Below are 27,490 nucleotides of genomic sequence, written 5' to 3' on the forward strand. Positions count from 1 at the left end.
TTTTACGTACGCTAGTTTCTTATAGCAACACTAAAGTATCATTTTAATTCTACTACAATTTTATTTGACAATATACGTTGCATGAACTCTATTTTTTTAGTTTCATTTTCCACACACACTAGTTTAATTATAGTAACGTTGAAGTATAATTTTAATTACACTTCATGTTCATTTGACAATATACATTATTTTACGAGTTCTGTTTTTAGTTTCATTTTCCAAACACAATAGTTTCATTATACTAACACTAAATTGTCATTTTAATTCTACTACACTTTCATTTGATATTATATGTTATTGTATGAGCTTTATTTTTTAGTCCCATTTTCTATGACTCTAGTTTTATTTTAGCATTACTAAAGTATCATTTTAATTGTCAAGGACATTATGGTCTAATGGCACCAAGTTGTTCCCTCATAGGGGAGGTTGTGGGTTTGAGCTTTAGTGGAGGTGATATTGGTTTTTTGTGCTTTATTTGGTTGAGAAAGTAGTTATGAACAAATATTACATTGTAATAGAGTCAATAGTATTAAAAAAAAAAAAGTATCATTTTAACTCTACTATAATTTTATTTGAAACTATGCACTCATTCGGTTTTGAGTATTTTTTTTTTAAATGCTACTGACTCTATTACATTGTAATGTCTGTGTAAACATACTTTCTCAACCTAATGAAGCCAAGGTTGAAAAAATCGCTAGGGCGCTTAGGTGGCCGACCGCCTAGCGCCTAGGCCCGATTTTTGCAACACTGAATGAAGCACACAGAGTCAACAACACCTCCACTGAGACTTGATCTCATAACCTCCCACATAGAAAGGTCACTACATACCATCTAAGGACAAGGTGCTTGGCTTTTTTCTTTTTCTTTTTTTTTTCTTTTTTTTTTCTTTTTATTAATATCATTATTATGACTATATATTTGTTGCAATTATTGAGTGTGCTGTTACATCACAATTTTGGAAAACGCATATGTTTAAGGAAATTTGATACTCCGGTTTTTATTTATTTATTTTTTTTTTTTTTGCAGTCTTGCCATAATTATTATAATTTTGATTATGATTTTGAGAATTATATTTTGAAATTCCTTCAAAACCTTTGTTTTAATAATGATGATATTATATGACATTTAATAATTATTATTATTAATAAACGTTATTCGATTACGATTAAGAAAATTGATTATATGTTATACCGTTATTACTATTATGTAAAAATTATTGGTATTATTATAATAGTAATCATTATTGATTTTTGAATCGATGAATCAAAGAATTTTACCATTATTATAGTCATTAATTAGTTTTGGAGTTTGAGAATATGATTTGGAATCATAATTTTAAAACTATTTCATTTTAATTTGATCCAAAACATGTGTTAATAATGATCATATTATTTTGATAACTTGCTTGCTGGTGGTTGGGTCTGTCTTTTGAATTGTGGTGTAATTGCCACTTTGAGGTTAATGCTGGGTGCTCTATCTTGAATTCATTTATTTTTAAAGTCTTGAGGCTCCTTTCAAGAAAAGTCTTGAGGCTCAGTTATAAATTGTAACTGAAATGGGAGGGGGCATGGGGAATAGAGTGCACAAATTTTAGATGTTATATAGGTTGAAGTTCCATAGAGGGTTACCTTGTTAGGTAAAGTAGTGAAAATATAGAAATCATTCAATTGGCTTGTTGCCTCAGTGCCTCCCTTTGGATTATTTGCTTTAGCTAATATTGTGATTGATGTAGCTAATATTTGATTATATATGTTGTCCTTATTGTTTTTCATTAGTTATGTCTGCAAAGAATTCATTTATGCCGCAAAACCCACAGAATTCATTGTTACCAGAAAATATGAGAAATGATCTAATGTATTTTAATTGTGATATCTAATATTGTGCATATTTTTGCAAATTTGACAGATTTTTCTTTACTTTGAAGCTTTGAAACGTCTATCCTGGAACAAGAATGTACAAGGACCACTATTGTTGTAGTTGACATAAACTTGTTTTGGGTGCTTTGAATTTTGAATATTTGAAGTTTTGACTTTTAACTTTTTTAAAAAAGTTTTTATGGTTTGAACATAAGTTTTATATTTTACTTTGGACTTTAAATTTTATCAAGGTTTTTTTTTTTTTTTTTTTTTTTTTGAAAACTAAAGATTAATTCATTGAATCACAAGAAAGAATGTTTACAAGAAAAGATGGAGGAGAGTCCAACCATTCCCCGCAACCTGACTCAATAACTCCCCGACATACACATATTTTTAGCTGCAAAAAATCTTATATCATCATCTCGCAACACCCAACCAAGACCCATCACATTATTTCCTTGATTAAATGCAACATCTGTGTTCATTTTTAACCTTCCACATGCTGGCCTAGTCCAGTGAGTAAGTGCAGGCTGCGAAATATTCATATTATTAGGTGACTCATTAGCAGCCTTCCAAATTTCCAACAAAGTAAGAGCCCTTTGCAGTGTATAATTAAGATCAAAAGCAAGCCCCTTCCACACATTATCATTTCTACTATTCCACAAACCCCAACAAGCCATAACAAATTTAGATAACAAATCACCATTTAAAGCTTCACGACATTTGACGAAAAGATGGAATGCATTTTCGTCCTCCGCCCTGCACATGTGACAAACCAACATGCTTCGAGTTTAAAGCATCTCTGGTTGGGAGGAATGATGAAGCCAATTGCCAACAAAAATTCTTCACCTTTGGTGGTACATGAAGATTCCATATCATATTCTAAGGGCGACCATCAGTAGCCACCCTAGTGAGTAATGAGCTGTTTATACCATGATTTAACTGTGTAATCTCCTTTTTGATCCCAATACCAAATCCGTTGATCTCACGGCTTCCGAACACCCCAATACCAAATCCATTGTACTGAAATATTCATTTATGAACAAGTGAACAACCCAAACCAAAACATAAAATTCCAGTGCAATGCCATCTATTTTCGCAAAAGATCCACAAGAAAAGCAGGCTGAGCAAGACACCCTTTTTCCAGGAGGGGGTGATCAACAGGCAACAGCATAATGATGATACACTTGCTATTACGATATACCGCATGCAAGCCTGTTTTTCCTTTTTGAGATCCAGAGTTAGCAGCCGTGATGAGTCTCCCTTGTACTGAAGTTGACGTAGAAAAGGCAACTATGCCTCAATGATTAGTTTGTGTTAGGAATATAGCGGAATAATGCGGAAGCGAAGAATCGAAAATTGAGAATTATAGAAGTTAAATAATAGGGAAAATATGTAAATGAAGAAAATTATATAAATGACAAATGAATCTAATATAAAATGAGAAAATATAAAATATATATATAAATTCTCAAAAGAGAATAACAAATGAAATATATATATATATTTGTACGTAAGGAACACTAAAGACAAAGAAGATGAATTCAATAATTGATGCATTATTACAAAAACAAGCAAAGCTATTTATACTATTCTAAATGAGAGAAAAAAGGCATTACGGAGGGATGAAGTGCAACGTGGAGAAAGCTGCTAGCTTTATGGTGAGAGTGGAAGATGCCAACATGGTGAAATGGTCCATGTGTAAATATTTGAGCCACACATTCCCAACAATCTCCACCTTGGATCAAATTCATTGTGGGAATTAATAGCTGGAACAGCCGACAAAGCTCGAGCACTGCTTGAACTTAGCAATAGGAAAAGCTTCAGAATAGTAGGATGGATCACCATCAACTTCCTATGCGACTGAAAGAGCATAAGCAACCATGTTGGTTTCATCATCACTAGCATACCTAGCAGGTTTCTTGATTGTCCTCCTAGGCCAATCCATAGCAATGGAATACTCTCGTAGTGGCTCGACGAGAGGTGTTGTGCTAGTAGATGCATCATCTTTAGTATTACCGTCAACAGTAGTAACACTATCAATAGGCCTGAACTCAAACTCCACCTTCTCACCAGTACTCTGCGTCTCACCTGTACTGGGAACTCTTCCAGGAAAAAGTAGTGCATTTTCATCAAAAGTGATATCTCGACTCAGAATGATTTTCTGAGAATTAGGAGACCATAGACGATACCCTTTTGACTCAGAGGCATAACCAAGGAAAATGCATTTGACAGCTCTCGGGTTTAATTTACCCGTACTAGAATGAGCATAAGCAGGACATCCAAAAACTCTTAAGATAGAGTAGTCAACAGGATTACCTGACCAAACTTCCTCTGGAATTTTGAAATCGAGGGATGAGTGTGGAGATCTATTTACCAAATAGCAAGCAGTAGAAACGGCTTCGGCCCAAAAATCACGCCGTTTCCATAACCCAGCATTAGAGAGCATACAACGAGCTCTTTCCAATAGAGTCCTGTTCAAACGTTCGGCAACACCATTTTGCTGGGGTTTACCAGGCAAGGTCTTGTGCCTGGCGATTCCATTTGCCGCACAAAAGTCATTGAAATCTGACTCACAGAACTCCAAGCCATTGTCTGTCCTGAGCTTCTTGACTTTTTTACCTGTCTGAGTCTCAACAAGTATTTTCCACTTCTTGAAAATAGAAAATGCCTGATTTTTATGTTTCAGGAAATAGACCCAGACTTTACGAGAAAAGTCATCAATAATAGACATAAAATATCTACAACCTCCCATAGACTGGAATTTAGTTGGTCCCCATAAATCGGAATGTATATATTCCAATACATCTTTGGTACGGTGTGTAGCAGTAGAGAAACTAACCCTCTTTTGTTTCCCAAAAATACAATGCCCACAAAATTGTAATTTACCCGTACCTGAACCACCAAGGAGACCTTTCTTGCTCAGGATATGCATGCCTTTCTCACTCATATGCCCCAGACGCATATGCCATAACTGAGTGAGATCCGCATCAGACATCGATGAGGATACCGCTACTGAACCCGTCACAGTACTGCCATGCAAAACGTACACGCTTCTAGAACGAGAAGCTTTCATGAGAACAAGAGAGCCTTTTATGACCTTCAGAACTCCACCTTCAGCTATATACTTGCACCCCAGACTTTCCAAGGTACCCAAGGATATCAGATTGCGTTTCAAATCAGGAATATACCGAACATTGGTAAGAGTCCTGATAACATTATCACAAGTTTTAATCTGAACACTTCCAATTCCACTAACCTTGCATTGGGTATTATTACCCATCACGACAACATCACCATTAACCGGTTCTAGAGAGACGAACCAGTCTTTGTGAGGACACATGTGGAATGTACAACCAGAGTCCAGAATCCACTCGGTTTTGCTCCGTTTGCAACCGGAGCTAACAGATAACAAAACATCGCCTTCTGAATCACTTTCAACAACACTAGCTGTAACACCCCAGATTTTCAAGACATTTAAAACTTATAAAATAAAGGTATTATCTCATTAAATCCCAAAACATAATACAAGTGTACGGGGTGCTATGCCACACCTGAGCTGGAGAACCCAGGTGCACAGGCTAACTAACTAATATCCTCAATAATGTAAATGCATAATATGGCACGCAGGCCGAAGGGGGACTAACTACTTCTACGTTCCGAGTACTAGCGCTCTCCAGTGACTTATTCTTCTGTGCCTGAAAGCCAAATATATCTGTTCAGCGAGAGATGCTGGTAACCCACTCCAACGCGTTGAAATACAATACGTATAGAGATATATATAGATATATGAAAACCATTTTGAGCATGAGGATATATCCTACGAACTCTAGCTTTAAAACCGGGAATGACTCGACAGATAAGGCCAGACACAAGCAACAGTTATAACGAGCATATGCAGTTCACAACAGATAAGGCAAAGCATAATCAATGATCATAACCCAACATGAACAATCCCCAATATAAATCCCATAGCCACATCCTCCAAGACACTCGTAATCACAACTCGTCCCTGTCACAACACATAACACACTTTGTTGGCGCCACAGGACCAATCGCATGCCCATACATGAGGGTCAGCGCATATAGCTCTGACACGGCCCCGCAGCACCCTGCCCCGTATCGCAACACGGAGGGGTCGATCGCAACCGACCGATGAACCGCAGCTCATCATAGTGTTTGATCGCAACCAAACATTGGACCGCAGCCCAAGAGAGTGTGTCATCTGACTGTAGCCAGGAATTCCCATCTGACTACAGCCAGCCTCTGAACCGCAGCTCAGGAAAATGTCATCTGATTGCAGCCAGGAATTCCCATCTGACTACAACCAGCTTCTGGACCGCAGCCCAGGATACCGTCATCCGACTGCAGCCAGGAATTCCCATCTGACCATAGCCGGCTTCTGAACCGCAGCTCAGGATAACCAATCCGATCGCAACCGAATTGGGGTAACACGCACACATAACACATAGCAAGCACATGCAACCCACATTACACATTGGGAAGGGGGGGGGGGAAACGTGTAATAAAACCTATGCGTGATCCATCACTTACTAAGAATAGTCCTAAGGGGTTCATACTCCTTCCACCTAGGTCAACGGGATACCAATTCAACTAGCATGCAATATAATAGACTCATAAACCTACGAATGGTACCCGAAATATCAAACTAGACATAGGCACGACAAACGGGGTCCGTTGGGACACCACAGGGGTCGGGGAAACATCAAACGGGGAAGCCGGGGTCCCGAGGGGGGGAAAATTCCAGCGGGTAGCCGGTGGGTGGGGGTCACCCGCCGGCTGCCCGCCGGACAATACTGTTCCGGGCAACGGGTCGCCGGCGGGCAGCTGCCCGCCCGCTGCCGGAACAGTGTTCTCGGCCGTGGGTAGGTGGCGGGTCCCCTACCCCCCACTGACTCTTTTCATCAACTTTTCGTTCCGGGAACCGTTGTGGAACCCGAAACCATGCTTAGACACTTTACAACGTAATTCGCGGTAACACGTAGACAATTAACGGATCAAATACGAGAAACGAGCGACATTTATCCTATCATGCTTTTCTAAACATAATCAACACCCAAACATGCGATTTCCCCACCCGATAATCCAAGAATAATAACATACGATACAACCTAGGGTTCTAATCACTTTTATATCAACAAGAATACGATTCATCTTCTAATTGCAAGATTCGGTAAGAGTAGCACATAAACATCAAGGATGCCAATTACTCATCAAGAACATCATAATCATCAAGAACAACACATAATCATCAAGGATCCCGAATTAATCATCAAGAATATCATCATTATCAAGAAACTCCCAATTATCAAGATTATCAAGATTCCCCATGGAATCATCAAATCAACATCAATAATAATCACCATAATTTCGCCATTCACAATAATATGGGGGAAACCCTAAGGGGAAATCATAGCTATGAAAATAGGTTTTGTTGAGACATGGGTTACCTCTTAGCCTTAATTAATTCCTTGGCTATGAAGGATCTTTCTTTAAGCTTTCTTGCTTTCTTGATTTCTTCTAAGGGAATTCTTGGAGCTCTCTTGGGCGATGGGGCGTTTAGGCGTGTGGGGGGTTCTAGGTGCCTCTTAAGTCCCCTATTTATATATTTAGGAGTCCTAATTGGGAACTAATATTATAGGCCTGCTAATTCTATTCCTTTTGGGACTAAGGATTGGGTTCCATGGTCCATAGTGGACCATATTAATTAATTAAAGAGAATCCTAATCATAATCTGAATAGTAAAAGGTTTACTTTCTTTATTCCTAATGGGCTTAAGGCTCTAATTTAGGCAAGGGCCCACGGTTCATGGTGGGCCTTATTAATTAATTAAAGGGAAACCTAACCGAATTAAATCATATTTAATTATTATTAACGGGATTAATTAAATAATTAATCCGGGATTGAAGGCCGTAACACGGGGTGTTACACTAGCTTCAGCGGACTTCTTTTCTCTATCTTGCTTGTTCTTCAACTTGAAGCATTCAGTCACATCATGACCATGCTTATTGCAGTACTTACAGGATTTGTTGGACTTATGTCCTTTGGACTTGGATCTAGAATTTTTATTGCTACTCCCTGATTCAAGTGAACGACCCCTTACGGTCAAGCCTTCACCTTTGTCCTCAGACTTAATTTCAAAGTCAAACTTTTCTTTGGATAATAGGTTTGACTTAACATTGTCGAAAGTAAGGGTATCACTACTATTACCATACAGCATAATTTCTTTGAAATGCTTGTATGATTTAGGGAGAGAAACAAGCAATAAAACAGCGCGATCCTCATCTTCAATTATGACATCAATATTTTCCAAGTCCAATAAAATAGAATTGAATTCATCTAAGTGAGACTTAATAGAAGTACCTTCCGTCATACGGATTGTGTACAGACGCTCCTTCAGGCGTAGCGTATTCGCCAGAGTTTTGGCCATGTAAAGCGCATCCAGCTTGGACCATAAATCTGACGCAGTCGTCTCACTTACTACCTCACGTAGAACTTCTTTAGACACGCACAAAAGAATGGTTAAACGTGCCTTGTCATCCAGATCTTCCCAATCTACATCTGTCATTGTCGCCCGTTTCTTCTTCTTCCCAGCTAGCGCTTTCTTCAAACCGTTCTGGGTTAGAACGGCTTCCATCTGAACCTTCCAAATAGAAAAGCTAATTTTCCCGTCGAACTTCTCGATATCGAACTTAGTAACAGTTGACATCTTTGAAAATAATTCTCAAATAAACCGCTCTGATACCACTTGTTAGGAATATAGCAGAATAATGCGGAAGCGAAGAATCGAAAATTGAGAATTATAGAAGTTAAATAATAGGGAAAATATGTAAATGAAGAAAATTATATAAATGACAAATGAATCTAATATAAAATATATATATAAATTCTCAAAAGAGAATAACAAATGAAATATATATATATTTGTACGTAAGGAACACTAAAGACAAAGAAGATGAATTCAATAATTGATGCATTATTACAAAAACAAGCAAAGCTATTTATACTATTCTAAATGAGAGAAAAAAGGCATTAAGGAGGGATGAAGTGCAACGTGGAGAAAGCTGCTAGCTTTATGGTGAGAGTGGAAGATGCCAACATGGTGAAATGGTCCATGTGTAAATATTTGAGCCACACATTCCCAACAGTTTGCATCATCAACCTGAATCGTCCTCTTCAAGTACTCAAGTGGAAGAAAGCTCTGATGAAGAGAAGGAGAAATATGTTACTCCCAAGTATTTCATTAGGTTCAACAGACCAGAGATGCAATGGTAAGTTTTCTTTATTATGCAATGGTTACATATCACCTAAAGACTGACTTCAGGGTTTAACCCTTTGTTTAAAACCAAGATAACTGCCAAATCTTTGCTTTGAAGCTGATAAGTTTTCAAAGTTATACTTAATTAGCCTTGCAAATCAATATCAATCTAATAGAGACAGAACAAAATAACCAAGCAATTCTTCTTACCTCTACATCTCCAATACTTGAGACTAGCAGCTTTCTAGCTTGAAAACTTTTCAAAAAGGTATTCAATTAGCATATACCAATCTGCAAAAGCATAGTTGTACCTGGGATTAATTGCAAAGAAGAAAAGAAACAGAGATGTAAAGTAGTATATTAATCATCCCATATAGGCACCAGATGATATATGAATTTACCTGCTTGGCAGCTTGCCCCAGTCACCAACATTAGATCTCTTTCACAATGTTTTGCAACAGATAGATCTTGAGCCTATGTTTCAGTACCATCTCTTACCAACTTCTGGATACTCAGGCTCTGTAGTAGTAATTATAATGATGCCGTAGTAAGTTTATTGCATTCATGAGGAATCATTAACTTTTAACCAAAGAAAGTAATTACATGAGCTATTTATCTCCTTGACAACACTACATTGACAAAACCAGGTTAAGGAAAATTGAAGGATCTGTGAAAAATAATGCAGAAAACAAAATGAGATCAGAAAAGTAAAATAGTATTTGATTTTGTAAGTAAGAATCTTAGCCTTAATATGATCATCACATATATGCCCCAGTTGAAATAGGCAGAGACAGAACAAATAACCAAGAAATTCCGCTCACATCTCCAATAGCTTGAGCACTACCAGTTTCTCAGTTTGAAATTTTTCTACAAGCTAAGATAGGTGCAGATTTAAAGTGGTTCTTGATCTTAATTGTCAAGTAATCAATCAGCTTAGAAACATCACTACTTCAAGTACATAAGCATTTGCCTTCTTCTACTAAGACAAGAACAAAGCCCACATGGCTATCTTTGGGATATGCATTCTCATCAGATGGAAACCAATCAGTGAGTGCCTGCAAGCAAGAAGACTTTGGAAGAACCATTTACTCTACTTTCACATCACTATGTCTGTATCTATAACTTTGCAGGAATGAACCCAAAACTCCTTGCTTTTTCAAAACTGATATCTTTGATTTCTAAAAGAACACTAGCATATATGAACCTCTAGGCAACTTTTAATTTTCTTTTTGATTTTGTTCTATCAAAAATTCAGATATTTGATTTTTATTGTGTATCATATTTTGAACAGGTGTAGCGCACAAGCTCTTCCCAGCATGTTCTACAAGTGCACATTCATCTGCACAAAAAAGGAAAATGCAGTACCCACCGCTACAAGTGCCTTCAACTGCACTCCAAGTTGCTATAAACCTTTTAAAATTCTCCTCACTACCCTGTTTACACATTAAAGAGTGAAAAACACATCATCGTCATCATAAAAATAGAGTTCTTAGTCATCAAAGAGGTGTGAGCTTTGAGAGCTTCTCCATTATTTATTTCATACTTTGAGTTGATGACGTGTTGGCAAATTGAAAGTTTCATTCATTTGAGTAATACAATATAAGTAGTAGTTAATGTGGTTCAATAGTTATTAAGTGAACATACAAAGCAACATCAGTCTAATATAATTCTTCTTGGGGAAAAAGGCGTGTTTCTTCTGAAGGGTCTGCAAGACTGCAACCACTTTGAAGAATACTAGTTTTGCAAGTTCTACAAGCTATTTCTAGAATGTGATGCATCTATAGTCTAGAGAATTCAACTGCTTAAAACAAAATGGTTAAAAACTCACCTGATGAATGACTACAGGACCTAAATCCCTTTGCTTGAAACAAGGATCACAGTTAAACAAAATGAGATCAGAAAAAGAAATAGAAACAAGTTTGTAAAGGATATATGGAATAGAAAAGAAATAATTGAGAATGGATCATATGTTGTAGCTTCTAACCTCAAACATGACGTTTCCCCTTTCAACTTGCCAGTCTTGAATATGCTTCGCAAAAGCAACCACAGAAGTGTTACACTGATCCAACTTAATTGACAATAGGGTCAAATTTTCTGTTAAACACAAAGGGAACTCTTCCAAACAATAACATCTCAAGACTAATCGCTTGAGATGTAGGAAATCACATCACGTGCCCAATGCTTGAGTTTATTAGCTTCAAGAACGAAGAATCGTAGTCTACAGAATTCTCCTTGAGTTGGACTCACCCAAGATACTGTTTGCAAATTCCATTTTTCCCTTCTTGGAGAGTTGGAGGATTTACCGTATATAAATTGTAATGACTCAAAGGCAAATGGGCAGTACATCCTGTGACACATGAAGACAGTGGTATGCATTAAATACTTGAAGCAAAACCTATTTCAATCAGTAGCATATAGTAAATCATTCACTCTACTTTATCTTCATTATTTCTATTATCTATAACTTTGCAGATATGATATTACAGTATCACAAAAAACTCACTTTTTTCAAAAGCAATATCTTTGATTTCTAAAAGAACACTAACAATATATATGTCCTCTACTCAAATTTTATTTTACTTTTGATGTTCTATGAAAAGTCAGGCAATTGATTTTATTGAATATCATATTGCTAGTCGCTAGACAAGCTCTTCCCTTGTGCCTCAAATGCAAATTCATCTTAACAAGAAAAAACAATGCATTACCTTAGCCTCCATGTACTCCAAGTTGAAGAACATCAGTCCAATATAATTTCTCTGTTATAGAACTTTGCATTCTCTGATCTGTTGGGGAAAGGCATAACTGTTCTGCAACTTCTTTAAAGAATATGATTTTTCTGCAAGCAATTTCAAGAATACAATGCATTTGTCGTCTAGAGCATTTGGCATCTTAAAATAAAATGGTAAAAACATTTACTTGAAGACTGACTACAAGATTTGAAAGCCTTCTCTTTGACACCAGGATCACTGTAAAATCTTGGATTTGATGCGCCTTATAGAATGCATGAAATGAATGTAATCAATCTCATGAAGAAGTTTTAAGAATTATACTTAGCCTTGCAAATCAATATCAATTAGAAGTTTAAAGCCAACTCAAATGACTCAATCTCAACTTCTCCAATAGGAAATGAAACATAGACACAGACCAATTTTAAGGGTTACAGTGCAGCAAATAGAAATTAAAATCATTAGCTTCTCAAGCCCTTCCAAATAGTCAAGATAATTCACAAGGCAATTGTGATCAATGATAGCACTTGGAATTTTCTGCTATGTAACAAGGGGAGAAGAGCACCAAACAAGAAATCTATGTTACAAATTGAAGATCAATTGATGACATCATGAGGAACAAATTCATTTGTAACCTCAATTATCTGAATAAGGTAGCAATACCATTTCATGTCATTTCATTTCATTTGGCATGCAGATGTAAATGCAGTAATATGGTGATATGTAGGTAATTTTAATAATAAGGAATTCAAACTATTATAACTTAATTAAATATACCGTGAACTCCTCAATCATGAGATTTACTTCAAAAATATTCCATTATGCTTCAGTCAAGAAATCATAAAACTCAGATAGACATTCATATTTTGGGTGCTTCTTGTTAATGTACTCATGCACTATTCTGGTTTTAAAAACCTTCCACCGCTACCCAACAAACTTTAATATTGTTTCTCTCAATTGATCATCTTCAATGTTGAACACTTTCTAGCTGCACACAAGAAAAAAACTCAAACAATCAATAGTCAATACTTATTTTTAAACTAATAAGGTAAAAATCAATATGTAGAAGTATTGTATACCTTAACAGCTTAACATAATCCCAAATTGTATCCTTCAATCCTTTGTCAACTTCATGTCAATCACTGATATTAATATCCAAATGCAACCGAACCGAAGTGTCAATGCAAATTCACTCAACACTCATTACTTCATATACCTTCTTCTTTTTCAATCTCTTGCAGGTTGTGGGACTTCTCGTCTTAGTGATGTAGGATAATGGAAAGAAGAAGAACACAAACAATATAATTCAAACTAAAAGGCTTTCAATAATATTCAAAACTTGAACTTCTGAATACAAAAACTTATTTAAATAGAAAACTAAGAAAATAGAAGAGTTGCAAATATTAAAAGCATGCATGAGAAAGGTAAAATAAACATAAAGAGAATTACAAATATTAAAAACATTTAAAGCTAATCCAAATTTCAAATAAAACTAGCCACCAAACTCCATGTCTCTTAGACTTCATGCATTGACCATCATTGCCTCAATTCATGAACTGCATCACTTAGGCTATGATTTAGACTTTGAAGTAGGTTGTGAAGTAGACTGCAAATGATAAACCATGATATTATATTTGCACATGCAATATATATATATATATATATATATATATATATATATATATATATATATATATATATATATATATATATATATATATGTATATATATATATATATATATGTATATATATATATATATATATATATATATATATATATATATATATATATGTCCACATACAATTTTCAAAAAATAATAATCATTTAACAAGCAAATAAACTTACAATTTTTTAACAAAAAATGATTATGTGTGATTATCAATCCACAAGCCCTCCCCATGATCACAACGCATGTAACTTGTTTCAATGTTATCTTCCCCTAAAGCTTGAATGCCAATAGAAAATGGAAGTGTTTCATCAAAGTGATCATATTCTTCTTCATCCACAACATCTCCAACGTCAACAATACTTCTTTTTCCTTGTAATACAATTGACCACTTACTATTAACAGGATCAGAAACATAAAAAACTTGTTTTGCTTGAGATGCAAGTATAAATGGTTCATCCTGATAACCCAACTGATCAAAATCTACTAAAGTAAAACCCAATTCATCTATTCGAACACCTCGTCTGTTATCAACCCAACTACACCAGAATAGAGGAATCCTAAACATTATATAATCAAGACACCAAATATCTTCAATCACACCATAATATGGCATAGCAACATCTACTGGCTCGGTATCTCTAGCACTAGAGTGATCTCTGGATAGTGCTTCTACTGTAACTCCACTGTTTTGCACAGAGCTCTTATCATCTTTACGTTTTGTGTAAAACGTATACCCATTAATTTCATATGCTTCATAATAGATCACAAGCCAATTAGGACCATGAGCTAGCCACCTAATGGTTTCACTGATGTTATTTGGAACTTCAGATAACTCTTGCATCACTCTATCTCTGAACCATCTTATAAATGTGCGGTTATGTTCATTGGTCACCCACCTTTCACTCTTTGAAGGATTTTCATGCCTTAACATGGACAGGTGTTCGTCCAAGTATGGATGAACCTCAGATTCATGTAGCATGTTGAAACCCTAGGCCCGTTACAGTGGGCCCATTAGGTTATAGCTAGTTTTCAGTATAAATTATTGTAATCTGTACAGTTCTATCTAAAGAAATAGATGAAACCCTTCACACTTTCACATGGTATCAGAGCCTAAACCCTAAATATTCTCTTTCTTCCCTCCCACCGCCGTCGCCGCCGTTGCTGCTGCCGCGACTGTTTCACTGTTCCGACGTCCACCTGGTGTTTTTCTTCCAAACTAACACCACAGGGGTTACCGGACCGTCGTCGCAAGCCTACAGCAGGAATCCGGTCGCCTATCTCCGCCGCACGCGCCGCCGCCGTCGCTGGACTGCCGCTCACTTTTCCGGCCAGATCTCTCTCCTCCGGCCTCCGATCGTGACACCGCCACCGCCGTTGGATTCGTCTCGACGAGGCGCTTCCGGGAGTGTTGACTGTTTTCCTCGCCACCTCCCGCCGCCGCCGCCGCCGGTCAAAAAAAAAAAAAAAAAAAAAAAAAAAAAAAAAAAACAGACAGTGTGTTTTTTTTTTTTTTTTTTTTTTCCTTTTTGGGTAATCTCTATGGCTTCCTTTACCTCTTATCCCACCATTACTATGGACAAATTGGTTGGGAGTGAAAACTACACTTCGTGGGCCGCTTCTGTGACACTCTGGTTCAAAGGCTAGGGGATGTCTGATCATCTAATAAAAAAGGTTGGGGAAATTGAAGAATCGAAGAAATCAGATTGGGAGAAGTCAGATGCGTTATTGTGCAATATGTTGTGGCAATCCATTGAACCTAAATTATATCTTATTTACAAGTCTTATGACACTTGTTATGATGTGTGGAATAAAGCTAAGTCATTGTATACTAATGATATCCAAAGGCTATATTCCCTTGTATCTAATATGCTTAATTTCCATTCCACTGCTGATATGAGTACACAGGATTTCTTGGGTCGGATGGAAGCTTTACAGCAGGAGTATCATAATTTACTTCCATATCAGGAGACGTCAGAAAGTCATATGAAGCAGTATGATAAGTTCTTTATGGTGATGACCTTGGCTACCCTTCGGCCTGACCAGGTTCACATTCGTGATCAGATTCTATCCAGTCCTAGTGTGCCTACCTACACTGACGCTGTTGCCAGACTGCTTCGTATTGCCTCAACTCCCTCGATTGAACCTATTGGAGAATCATCAATTCTAGCTACTCGGGCTGTGGATAGAGGACTTTTTGGACCATCTAGTGGTGGTGGTGGTCGTCGTGGCAAACGTCCTCGGTGTGAATACTGCCACAAAGATGGTCATACCAAAGATCGTTGTTGGAAGTTACATGGTCGGCCTCCCCGTTCTGTTAACCAGGCTGCTGCATCCGAGAGTCAGACTCATGAGCCAACCTCTACCCCAGTTGAGATGACCTCTAGGGAATATGAAGAGTATCTCCAACTTAAAGCAGCATCCCGCCTTGAATCTTCCACACCTAATGCTGGTACTTCATCTTTGGTTTGTCTTTCACACGCCAATACTCCAAATTCTTGGATATTGGACTCAGGTGCTTCAGATCATATTTCCGGTAACCTTTCTCTTTTGCATAATGTGTCTAAGTCTAAGACTTTACCCATGGTCACCTTAGCTAATGGTCATCAAACACCAGCAATTGGTGTTGGTCAGGCTTCCCCTATATCGTCTTTTTCCTTGGAGTCTGTTTTATATGTCCCTAACAGTCCCTTCAACCTTATCTCTATGAGTAAAATTACCCGTACTCTCAATTGTTCCATAACCTTTTGTGCTGATTCGGTTGTTGTGCAGGATCGCAGTACGGGGAAGGTGATTGGCACCGGCAATGAGTCACAGGGCCTCTATTACATGCGGGGTGGTGATGTTGCTGCTTCTGCCTCTACAGAGTCTCTTTACTTATTCATAGTCGTTTGGGTCATCCTAGTCTCTCTAAACTAAAACGGATGGTCCCAGGTCTGTCTATTGAGTCTTTTGATTGTGAGTCGTGTCATCTTGGAAAGCAATCACGTCAGTCTTTTCCGAGAAGAGTCAATAATCGGGCTGCGTCCCTCTTTGATTTAGTTCATTCCGATATATGGGGTCCTTGTCGTGTCAACTCTATTTTGGGTTTTCGTTATTTCGTAACCTTTATTGATGATTATTCAAGGTGCACTTGGGTTTTCCTTATGAAAGATCGTTCTGAATTGTTTCAGATTTTTCAAACTTTTTGTGCTGAAATACAAACTCAATTTGGCAAACTCATTCGTGTTTTGCATAGTGATAATGCTAAAGAATATCTCTCTCATCCTTTTCAGTCATATATGACATCTCGTGGTATATTGCATCTAAGTTCATGTGTTTACACACCTCAGCAGAATGGGGTGGCTGAGCGTAAGAATAGACATCTAGTAGAAATTGCCCGTACTATGTTGTTACACTCCCATGTTCATTCCAAATTCTGGGTTGATGCTATCCTTACTGCTTGTTACCTGATCAATCGCATGCCCATCTTCTGCCCTTAACAATGACACCCCATATTCCATTGTGTGTCCATCTGTTGATCCTTTCCCTATTCAACCTCGTGTTTTTGGGTGTGTTTGTTTTGTTCATGACATGACTCCAGGTCGATCCAAATTAGATCCTAAAGCAGTCAAGTGTGTCTTTTTGGGTTATTCCCGTGTCCAAAAGGGTTATAGGTGTTATTCTCCAGCACTAAAGCGTCACTTTGTGTCCGCAGATGTCACCTTTATTGAGTCCACACCATTTTTCCAGTCCTCATCAGGAGACACGATCCCTGTGTCTGAGGTGCTCCCCGTACCTTATCTTGGTCCACTTCCTCTTGTCCAGTCCACTGTTCCTCCAGCTCAACCGACTCCTCTTAACCCGCCCCTTCAGGTTTATCACCGGCGTCTTCGCCCTGCAGTTCCTGAGGTCCCTAGTGACTTGCCAGTACTGTCCGATCCTCCGGCTGCAGTTCCACCACTTCCACTGCAATCTGACACTAATCTCACTGAGGCACCTATTGCTGTTCGAAAAGGTACACGTTCTACTCGTAACCCCCATCCTATATATACCTTTCTGAGTTATCACCGTGTCTCGTCCCCTTACTTTGCATTTCTTTCTCACCTATCTTCTGTGTCTATACCCAAATCCACTCGTGAGGCTCTCTCGGATCCAGGTTGGCGTCAAGCCATGTTAACAGAAATGGAGGCCCTCCAGTCTAGTGGCACGTGGGAGTTGGTTCCTCTTCCTCCTGGTAAAACTGTGGTTGGTTGTAGATGGATTTATACGGTGAAAATGGGCCCTGATGGCGCAATTGATCGTCTTAAGGCTCGTCTGGTGGCAAAAGGCTATACTCAGATTTTTGGTTTAGATTATACTGATACTTTTTCCCCGGTTGCTAAAATTGCTTCAGTTCGTTTACTTTTGTCTTTGGCAGCCATTCATCATTGGGACTTACACCAGCTTGATATCAAGAATGCCTTTCTTCATGGTGATCTTCACGAGGAGGTTTATATGGAGTAACCACCTGGGTTTGTTGCTCAGGGGGAGTCTGGTATGGTATGTAAACTTCGCCGTTCTTTATACGGTTTAAAGCAATCTCCACGAGCTTGGTTTGGAAGGTTTAGTTCTGTGGTGTGTGAGTTTGGTATGACAAGAAGTGCAGTTGATCATTCTGTTTTCTATCGTCATTCTAATGAGAAATGCATATACCTTGTAGTATATGTGGATGACATTGTTATTACAGGGAGTGATCAAGAGGGCATATTTTAGTTGAAGGAGTATCTCTTTAGTCGGTTCCAGACTAAGGATTTGGGTAAGCTAAAATATTTTCTTGGAATTGAAGTGGCTCAATCTAGCAGTGGTGTTGTTATTTCTCAAAGGAAGTATGCCTTGGATATCTTAGAATTTCTCAAAGGAAGTATGCCTTGGATATCTTAGAAGAAACTGGCATGCTGGACAGTAGACCGGTTGATAATCCAATGGATCCGAATGTTAAACTCCTACCAGGACAGGGGGAGCCATTGCCTGACCGAGAGCGATATAGGAGATTAATTGGAAAACTGAATTATCTCACGATCACACGACTGGATATCTCCTTCGCAGTTAGTGTGTTGAGTCAGTTTCTTGAGACACCTTGTGATTCTCATTGAGATGCTGCTGTTCGTGTTCTAAGGTATATCAAGAGAGCACCAGGACAAGGCTTAGTATACGAAGATAGAGGACATTCACAAGTTGTTGGGTATTGTGATGCAGATTGGGCTGGTTGCCCGTTTGACAGACGCTCTACTTCAGGTTTTTGTATTCTCATTGGAGGTAATCTCATATCTTGGAAAAGTAAGAAGCAGGATGTGGTTGCTAGGTCCAGTGCTGAAGCAGAATATCGAGCCATGGCGCTTGCCACATGTGAGCTTATGTGGCTTAAACACCTACTACAAGAATTGCAATGTGGCAATGTTGCCCAAATGACGTTGATATGTGACAATCAAGCAGCTCTACACATCGCGTCAAATCCTGTTTATCATGAGAGGACTAAACACATTGAGGTTGACTGTCACTTCATTAGAGAGAAGATTGTGTCAGGGTGTATTAAAACTAGCTTCGTTAATTCTGCAGATCAGTTAGCTGATATCTTGACGAAATCCCTTAGAGCTCCTAGAGTTGAATATATTTGTAACAAGCTGGGAGCTTATGATCTATACTCTCCAGCTTGAGGGGGAGTGTTGAAACCCTAGGCCCGTTACAGTGGGCCCATTAGGTTATAGCTAGTTTTCAGTATAAATTATTGTAATCTGTACAGTTCTATCTAAAGAAATAGATGAAACCCTTCACACTTTCACACAATACAAGGAGGTGAGCTTTATCACGCATTTCAGCTCTTGCTGAATCAACTTTTTGCCCAATAGTACCTTTCCCTGTAAGTTTACCCTCGTGACGAGATTTAGGAACACCGATAGATTCAAAATTTGCCAAATAATCCGTACAAAACTCAATCACCTCCTCAGCAACATAACTTTCAATGATACTACCTTCTGGTCGAATCTGATTTTTCACATATCCTTTCAGTATCCTCATGAATCTCTCAAACGAATATATACATCTTAAAAGCACTGGACCACACATCTTAATTTCTCTCACCAAATGAACAATTAAGTGCACCATAATGTCAAAAAATGAAGGAGGGAAATACATTTCAAATTGACATAGAGTCACTACCACTTCTGCCTCTGCCTGCAAATCATCCAATACCTCAATATCAACAACTTTACTACATATAACATTGAAAAAGAAACAAAGCTTTATAATGGCATGTCTAACATGTTTTGGTAAAACATCTCGAATAGCCACGAGTAACATGTGCTGCATTAAAATATGGCAATCATGAGACTTCATACGAACCAACTTCAAATCCTTCATTGAAACAAGTTTTTTAATATTGGATGAGTAACCTTTAGGAACCTTCACATCATTCAAACATCCACAAAAGCTTGTTTTCTCTTTTTCAGACATAGTATAACAAGCTGGAGGTAAGTATGTCCGCTTTCCTGATTCTTGCGGTGCTAACTTATCTCGTATTCCCATTTCTACCATATCTTTTCTAGCTCTAATGTCATCTTTAGTCTTACCCTGGATATTCAATAATGTCCCAACAATACTGTCACAAACACTTTTCTCCACATCCATCACATCAAGACAATGTCGTACAGATAAACGCTCCCAATATGGTAGATTCCAAAATATTGACTTCTTTTTCCAAAGATTATTTTCAGCAGGTTTAGATGTTTTGCCCAAATCAACATTAAGATTTTTAACTCTTTCATGAACCGCACGCCCTGATAATGGAAAGCGGGCACGTGTCTCAGCTTTTCCATTAAAACACTTTATCTTCTTTCGATAAGGATGACCAATAGGGAGAAAGATCCGATGATTCATGAAGACATTTTTTTACTGTTGCTCAACCAAAGATTACTTGTTTCATCTTCACAAATAGGACATGCCTTTGCGCCTTTAGTATTATAGCCTGACAAGTTATCATATGTTGAAAAATCATTTATTGTGCAAAATACCATGGCTCGCAAAGTGAAGTTTGTTTGACTATATGCATCAAACACCGTCCCACCTTCATTCCATAACATTTTTAAATCTTCCACAAGTGGTGCTAAGTACACATCTATGTCATCTGGTTGTTTAGGCCCTAAAATAAGCAATGACAGCATGATGTACTTGCGTTTCAAACACAACCAAGGAGGAAGATTGTAAGCAACCAAAAGAACCGGCCAAGTGTTATGTCGACTATTAATGTAACCATGGGAGCTCATTCCACCGATGCATAACCCAAGCCTAAGATTCCTGTTTTCATTACCAAATTCAGGAAATGCTCTATCAATGTTCCTCCATTGAGGAGAATCGGCTGGGTGTCTTAATTTTCCATCATATTTTCTCCCTTTAGCATGCCACTGCAAATATTTCGCATCAATTGGATTTGCAAACAAACGTTTGATCCTCGGAATTATTGGTAAATACCATAACACCTTCACCGGAGGGCCTTTCTTACCCCCAACACCCACCATCAACACTCTTTCTTTTGTAACGTGATGTCCCACACTTTGGACACACATGTAAATCACTGTACTCTTTCCAATAGAGTACGCAATCATTTGGACACGCATGTATTTTCTTAATCTCCATATCCAACGGACACAATATTTTCTTTGCCTCATAAGTTGAAATAGGAAGTTCATTATCATCAGGAAGCATGTCTTTTAAAAGTTCTAATAACTGCATAAAACTCTTATCACTCCACCCATTCTCTGCTTTTAATTTATATAATTTTAACACAGCAGATAACTTTGTAAATCTACTACAACCAGAGAACAAAGGTTTTTCTGAATCAACAAACAAACTTTCAAATACATGAGGAACTTCACTAAAATTTCCTTGAATATCACGCATGAGTTCATCTATTCGATCATTCTCTCCATTTTTCTCAGTGTCTACATTCTTTTCATTATCATCATTCTCTTCATCATTGCCTATCCTATTATCACCGGTGTTTGTACTAGGAAGTATACTTTCACCATGCCATATCCACCGGTTATAACCTTTCTTAAACCCACGGCATATTAAATGACTCTTCACTTGCTCAGAACTACGAAATTTCCTCAGATTCTTACAGTCACAACAGGGGCACACTAGAAATTCTTCATCATTTTTACTTTTATTTGCTTCAGCATATTTTAGAAAATTTTCAACCCCTTGCATATATTCAAACGTATTGCGTTTCCCATACATCCAGCTACGATCCGTATCTCCCATTGCGGCACAATCAATCTGTAAAGTTATGAACTTTAATTGAAGTATATATCATATGAGATATGGACAAATGAAGATAGATGCATTTAGAAACAACAACATTATTATAAATTTATGGGAAATCAATTAGACTTATTATAAGCAATTTTATGATATTGGTAATAATATTCTTGCTTTGACATTGTATCATATCAAACACTGTATTTTGGCATTTTGCAGATTGTTTTGACAATAATAATATATACTGCAATCTACAGATGGTGACTTTGGGTAATTATACTCTTAATTGTGACTTGATGATAAACTTTTCTGGGTTTAAAAAGTTTACTTACTGATTCATTATTCGCTGCAAGAATAAACTGAGGGGCAAGGAACACAGAGAAACATATCAGAAAAGAATGAAAAACTAATACTCCCTCCGTCCCATTTTATGTGTCTAGTTCAGTTAACGAGGTTTGACTAGAGTTAATGAGTTATTGTATTCAATTTTTCATAATATTAAGTTTAGTATTAGTATACAAAATTTATATATTTAGAAACTACACTAAAAGTACTATTAAACACAAAAATCAAATTTAAAAATAAGTAAAAAGTATTAAAGAAAATAAACAAAGAAAAGAGATGGTTTGACCCATGAATAATAAGTAGGACATAAAATGGGACAGTTTAGCCAGTGCTTGAACACTCACTCACACTACAAATATATTTTTAAAAAAAATGAGAAATAAAAGAAAAAGAGAAAAGAAAATATATATACTTGGTGGCAATTAAGCAGGAGTATGAGTACATCGTCTCGCCGGCGGCCAAAACAACAGCAGCAGAAGTTTGTGCTGGTGCTGCCATGCACAAACCAAGAAATTATTAGTCACAACCAAGAAATTATTCAGTATGTGATGCTCTGAGACAGAAACTAACCTCACGCTGCAGCACCAGAAAATGGAGATAACGCAGCAGAAGTTTCTAATCTCACGCTGAAGAGATAACGTTGTTGCAACACCTACCCTCACGCCACCGTCGTCAATCGTTGGGAGGCATAACCTCCGGAGCTGCGCGTCAATCACTAGGGCTTCTTTTTTGGGATATAGCAGAGAAGAGTGTTTTTTTTTTTTTTTGTTGGGGGAGGGGTGGGAAGTGGTGGTCAAATGGTCAGTCGCTAGGTTAGGGCTTTTTTAATTTTGATTGCCAAAAACATAGGCGTCAGTTTTGCCTACAACCGTCGCCTATTGTTGGCCAAATATCCCAAAGAGCACTTCGACCTGAAATGTTGCCATCTGGGTGCTATTTATTATTTAAACGAGTAAATTCTAATTTTTAAATAATAATATATATAATTTTTAATAATTATTATATGACAAAATAAATAAGAATACATAAATAAGTTATTTAGATACCAACATGATATACAAGAATTGAATTAGGAACATGCGGAGGACATTAGATTTGGTTTTGAGGGAGAGAATGGAGATGTTACCTAGAATAATGTAGTGGTTTTCTAGAAAAATGTTAAAAAAATAAAGAAAGAATGGAGTGTTGGAATGATTGAGAAAAATGAAGACAAAGATCACGTCAAGGCAAAGAGGAAGAAGACAAAAAAGTAATGGTAAAGTTGTTATTTCTTTAAAAACTGAGGGCAATTAAAATGATAAAATTAGATCAAAAAATTTCATCCATTAGATTTGAAATCAATGGTAAACAAGGGTGCCATTTTTGAGGGGCAAATGGCAACTCCCAAATATAAGTATAGAGGAGAAATGTCACCTATGTTTTAATATCTCTTTTTAAAGTCACAATGGTAATTAAATAATTAATGGTAAAGGTACCAAAAATAAGTGTACAATTTGAAAATAATCTAGAGAGTTTAATCGACTCTGAATGAAAGAAACATTGATGGAGAAAATTGATTTCTCGTTGTATAAAAATTAATGATATAAAGTGTTTTGCAAGGATTTAATGGATAATAATAAAGACACAAATTTAACATGAAAATCATAACGGTAAAAATCACGGGTCTTTTAGAAATATTGTATAATGTATAGTACATGGTTATGGCTGGAGTAAAAAGGATGAAGAAATATTGTATGTACACTACTACTAAAAAAAAGGGATATTACATCATCCGATTTATGTTGATTTTTGATAAACCGACATAAAACATCGTCGCCCATGTTGCTTTATTTTTCAAATTATATATAATTTTTTTGAATTTAATTTCAAATATATGTTTAGAATTTGATTGAATTATTATTATTAAATTTGTGATTAGTTAGTATATTAATGTTTTCAAATTATATATAATTTTTTTGAATTTAATTTCAAATATATTTTTAGAATTTGATTGAATTATTATTATTAAATTTGTGATTAGTTAGTATATTAATGTTGAATTTTTTGAATACTTCTAGCTCTATTACAATGTAGTATCTGTTCATATACTTTCTCAACCTACTGAAACACAAAGAGCCAATAACGCCTCCACTGAGGCTCGCAATCTTCCAAATGGAAGTCCAACCCGAGTACCATTAGACCACATAATCCTGGTATATTAATGTTGAATTTAGTTTTATTTAGTATATTAATATTATATTTAGGGTTTCCGTAAAAAAAATATTGAATTTAGGATTATTTAGTATTATTAAACTTCACTTCTTTAGATTAGTTTAGTTTGAACTTCACTTCTAGTTTATTTGAAGAATCTAGGTTCTAATTGTATTCTTTTATATTACCTTGGACAATAATCAATTTAGTATATTAATTTACAAATAATAACTTGTTGTTGGTGATTAGCTTCATTCGTGGTTTGTTTATCGACGTGGACAACTTTTCATTATTTTTTTTTGGTGAGTGCACCTATTGTTGCAGTGAGTTAAGATCTCTATCTATTTTTTCCTGCTTTTGGCTCTCTTTTGTGCATCCGATGATTGACCACATTGTGAATTGTCCTGATTTATATATATGAAGTTTACTAGTTTGATTCTACTAGAAGCGATGAGAATGTATGTTAAAGTATTGTGTTCAATCATAATGTCTAAAAGTACAGAGAGCAAATATATAAATACTAGATAGAGTCCTAGTCTAACACGAATAATATAGTCCTAGTCTAATATAAATAATATAGTCCTAATACTCCCCCTCAAGCACAAGGTTGGGTAGCCAAAACATTGAGTTTTCCACAGAGAGAATTAAAACGCAGAGACGAAAGAGGCTTTGTAAAGATATCCGCTAGTTGATCTTTGGTTGAAATAAAGTGCACCTCTAACTCCTTTTTAGCTACTTTATCGCGAAAAAAATGATAGTCAATCTCAATGTGCTTCGTGCGGGCATGAAACACTGGATTGGCACATAAGTAAGTAGCTCCCAAATTATCACACCATAGTCGAGGAGGAGATGCTGGAGGGATGTCGATTTCGTGTAACAGGGAAACAAGCCATGTAACCTCTGCAGATACATCAGCTAGTCCCTTGTATTCTGCTTTAGTTAAGGAACGTGTCACAGTCCGTTGCTTTTGACACACCCAAGATATAAGATTACTGCCCAAGAACACAGCAAAGCCACTAGTAGACTTGCAATCATTCGGATCGCCAGCCCAATCTAAGTCAAAATAGCCGTGAATATCCATAGATGTAGATCGAGAAATACGCAGACCAAGATTCAGGGTGCCCTTGACATACCGCAGGACTCTTTTTAGAGAGGCCCAGTCCGTAGTAGTGGGAGCATGCATGTGTTGACACAAGAGATTAACAACATAAGATAAATCAGGACGAGTTACCGTAAGATACTGGAGAGCACCTGCAAGACTCCTGTACTGTGTAGGATCGACATAGGGAACGAAAACATCGTTAGTAATTTTCGCAGAAGAGACGGGCGTGACTACTGACTTGCAGTCCACCGTGCCAGCACGTTTGAGAATATCCTTCATGTACCGTTGTTGTGATAAAAGCATACCGCCAGATAACGGGACAGTTTCAATACCCAAAAAGAAAGAAGGCACACCCATATCACAAACCTTAAACTCAAGGGCTAATTTATCAATAAGAGCAGTAACACGATCTGAATAAGAACCCATGATCAAAATGTCATCAACATACACCAAGAAATAAAGACGAATATTGTCATGAGAATAGATAAAGAGAGACACATCCGTCTTTGAATGTGAGAAGCTCATAGAGACAAGAAAATCATGTAACCTTGTGAACCAAGCATGCGGAGCCTGTTTGAGCCCGTATAGAGATTTTTTAAGCAAACACACATGATCAGTTAACGACTTGTCCTCATAACCAGGTGGATGTCGCATGTAAACAGTCTCAGCTAGCTCGCCATTTAAAAAAGCGTTGTGAATATCTAACTGGCGAATAGTCCACCCACGAGATACGGCTAAAGATAAGAGAAGGCATACCGTAGTGGGCTTAACCACAGGACTAAAGGTCTCAAAAAAGTCATCTTCAGCAACCTGATTAAAACCCTTGGCCACCAACCTGGCTTTGTGACGTTCTATTGAACCATCGGCCTTCCGTTTGGTTCTGAAAACCCACTTGCAACCAACAACATTCATACCTGGTTGAAACGGAACAAGACGCCATGTATGATTATGGACCAAGACATTGAACTCCGCGTCCATTGCATCACGCCACTCAGGAAACTTGACCACCTGAGAGTAAAAAGTAGGCTCACGTGCTATGGTAGAAATAATGGTTAAGGTGACATGTTGATGCAGACCCGAGCTACGAGTGTTCATAGCATGCGACCGAGGATGAGGAGTAGCTCGCCGAAGACGTCCGCGCGGCCTGCCGTACTGCTCAACCTGCTGGTCCAAGATAGCCCGCTCACTCGATGCGGACTGCTCGGGACCATTATCGTCACCATCGCCAGAAGCCGACACGGGCTCATCCGACCGCCGAACGCCATCAATAGCCGTGGCCGAGACACCACTACCTCGGCACGTCACAACCGGCGCAGCAGCCCAAGGTTCGAAACATGGTCTAGCAACTTGCGAGGCAACAGGGGAAACAAAGGAAAACACAGTCTCATCGAATCGCACGTGGTGACAGATAAAAACCTTGTTAGTGTTAGTATCCAAACAACGGTAGCCACTATAAGACGGAGGATAACCTAGAAAAACACAGGGAGATGAACGAAATTGGAGTTTATTGCGATTATATGGACGAATGATAGGAAAGCACAAACAACTAAATACTCGCAAGTAAGAGTAGGACGGGGGAGTTCGATGCAAGCAAAAATGAGGAGACTCATCAGACAGAACACGAGTATGCATTTTATTAATTAGATACATAACAGTTTCAAAAGCATAGTCCCAAAAACGAGACGAGACAGATGCTTGAGCCACTAAAGACAGCTCTGTCTCAACAACATGCCGATGCCTGTGTTCCACTCGACCATTTTGCTCGTGAGTATACGCACATGATTGCCTGTGATGAATACCCAGCGAAGCAAGAGTGGAACCAAGCTTTTTATATTCTCCCCCTAACAGATTGAAAAGAAATAATCTTGCGAGAAAAAGAACGTTCAACAAGTGACCGAAACTTATCAAATATAGCATACAAATCAGACTTTGCACACATTGTATAATACCACATATAACGAGTGTAATCATCCACAAACAACACAAAATATTTTTAAAAAGTAATGGTGCAGGGCCCCAAATATCTGAATATATTAATTCCAAAGGATGC

The 27,490-nt window shown here is 37.5% G+C and overlaps 2 protein-coding genes across 5 annotated transcripts in view; both read right to left on the minus strand.

Annotated features, from left to right (window-relative positions):
- LOC109162588 (putative late blight resistance protein homolog R1A-4) overlaps positions 1-27,490 on the minus strand; it is a 121,948-nt gene that overhangs the window by 16,928 nt on the left and 77,530 nt on the right. The gene's annotated exons all lie outside the window — the stretch shown is intronic.
- LOC109162589 lies at positions 8,821-22,925 on the minus strand. Of its 3 annotated transcripts, XR_002051116.1 has the most exons (8): positions 12,052-12,136; positions 11,841-11,971; positions 11,120-11,482; positions 10,964-10,996; positions 10,505-10,568; positions 9,537-9,654; positions 9,346-9,426; positions 8,821-9,078 (listed from the first exon to the last, which is right to left on the minus strand). XR_002051116.1 is itself a non-coding variant. In XM_019311267.1 (7 exons), exons 3-4 carry the CDS (start codon positions 20,421-20,423, stop codon positions 13,729-13,731), a joined length of 1,872 nt encoding a protein of 623 aa, XP_019166812.1. In that variant the 5' UTR covers positions 20,424-21,821; positions 22,561-22,639; positions 22,719-22,925; the 3' UTR covers positions 12,661-12,849; positions 12,941-13,003; positions 13,078-13,467; positions 13,709-13,728. The 3 variants fall into 3 exon arrangements, 2 of the variants coding, with proteins under 2 accessions (XP_019166812.1, XP_019166811.1); XM_019311267.1 differs by lacking the exons at positions 8,821-9,078; positions 9,346-9,426; positions 9,537-9,654; ... (3 more) ...; positions 11,841-11,971; positions 12,052-12,136 and adding exons at positions 12,661-12,849; positions 12,941-13,003; positions 13,078-13,467; ... (2 more) ...; positions 22,561-22,639; positions 22,719-22,925; XM_019311266.1 differs by lacking the exons at positions 8,821-9,078; positions 9,346-9,426; positions 9,537-9,654; ... (3 more) ...; positions 11,841-11,971; positions 12,052-12,136 and adding exons at positions 12,661-12,849; positions 12,941-13,467; positions 13,709-14,509; ... (1 more) ...; positions 22,561-22,639; positions 22,719-22,925.

This window comes from Ipomoea nil, unplaced genomic scaffold (assembly GCF_001879475.1).
Source record: "Ipomoea nil cultivar Tokyo-kokei standard unplaced genomic scaffold, Asagao_1.1 scaffold2951, whole genome shotgun sequence".
Taxonomy (NCBI): domain Eukaryota; kingdom Viridiplantae; phylum Streptophyta; class Magnoliopsida; order Solanales; family Convolvulaceae; genus Ipomoea; species Ipomoea nil.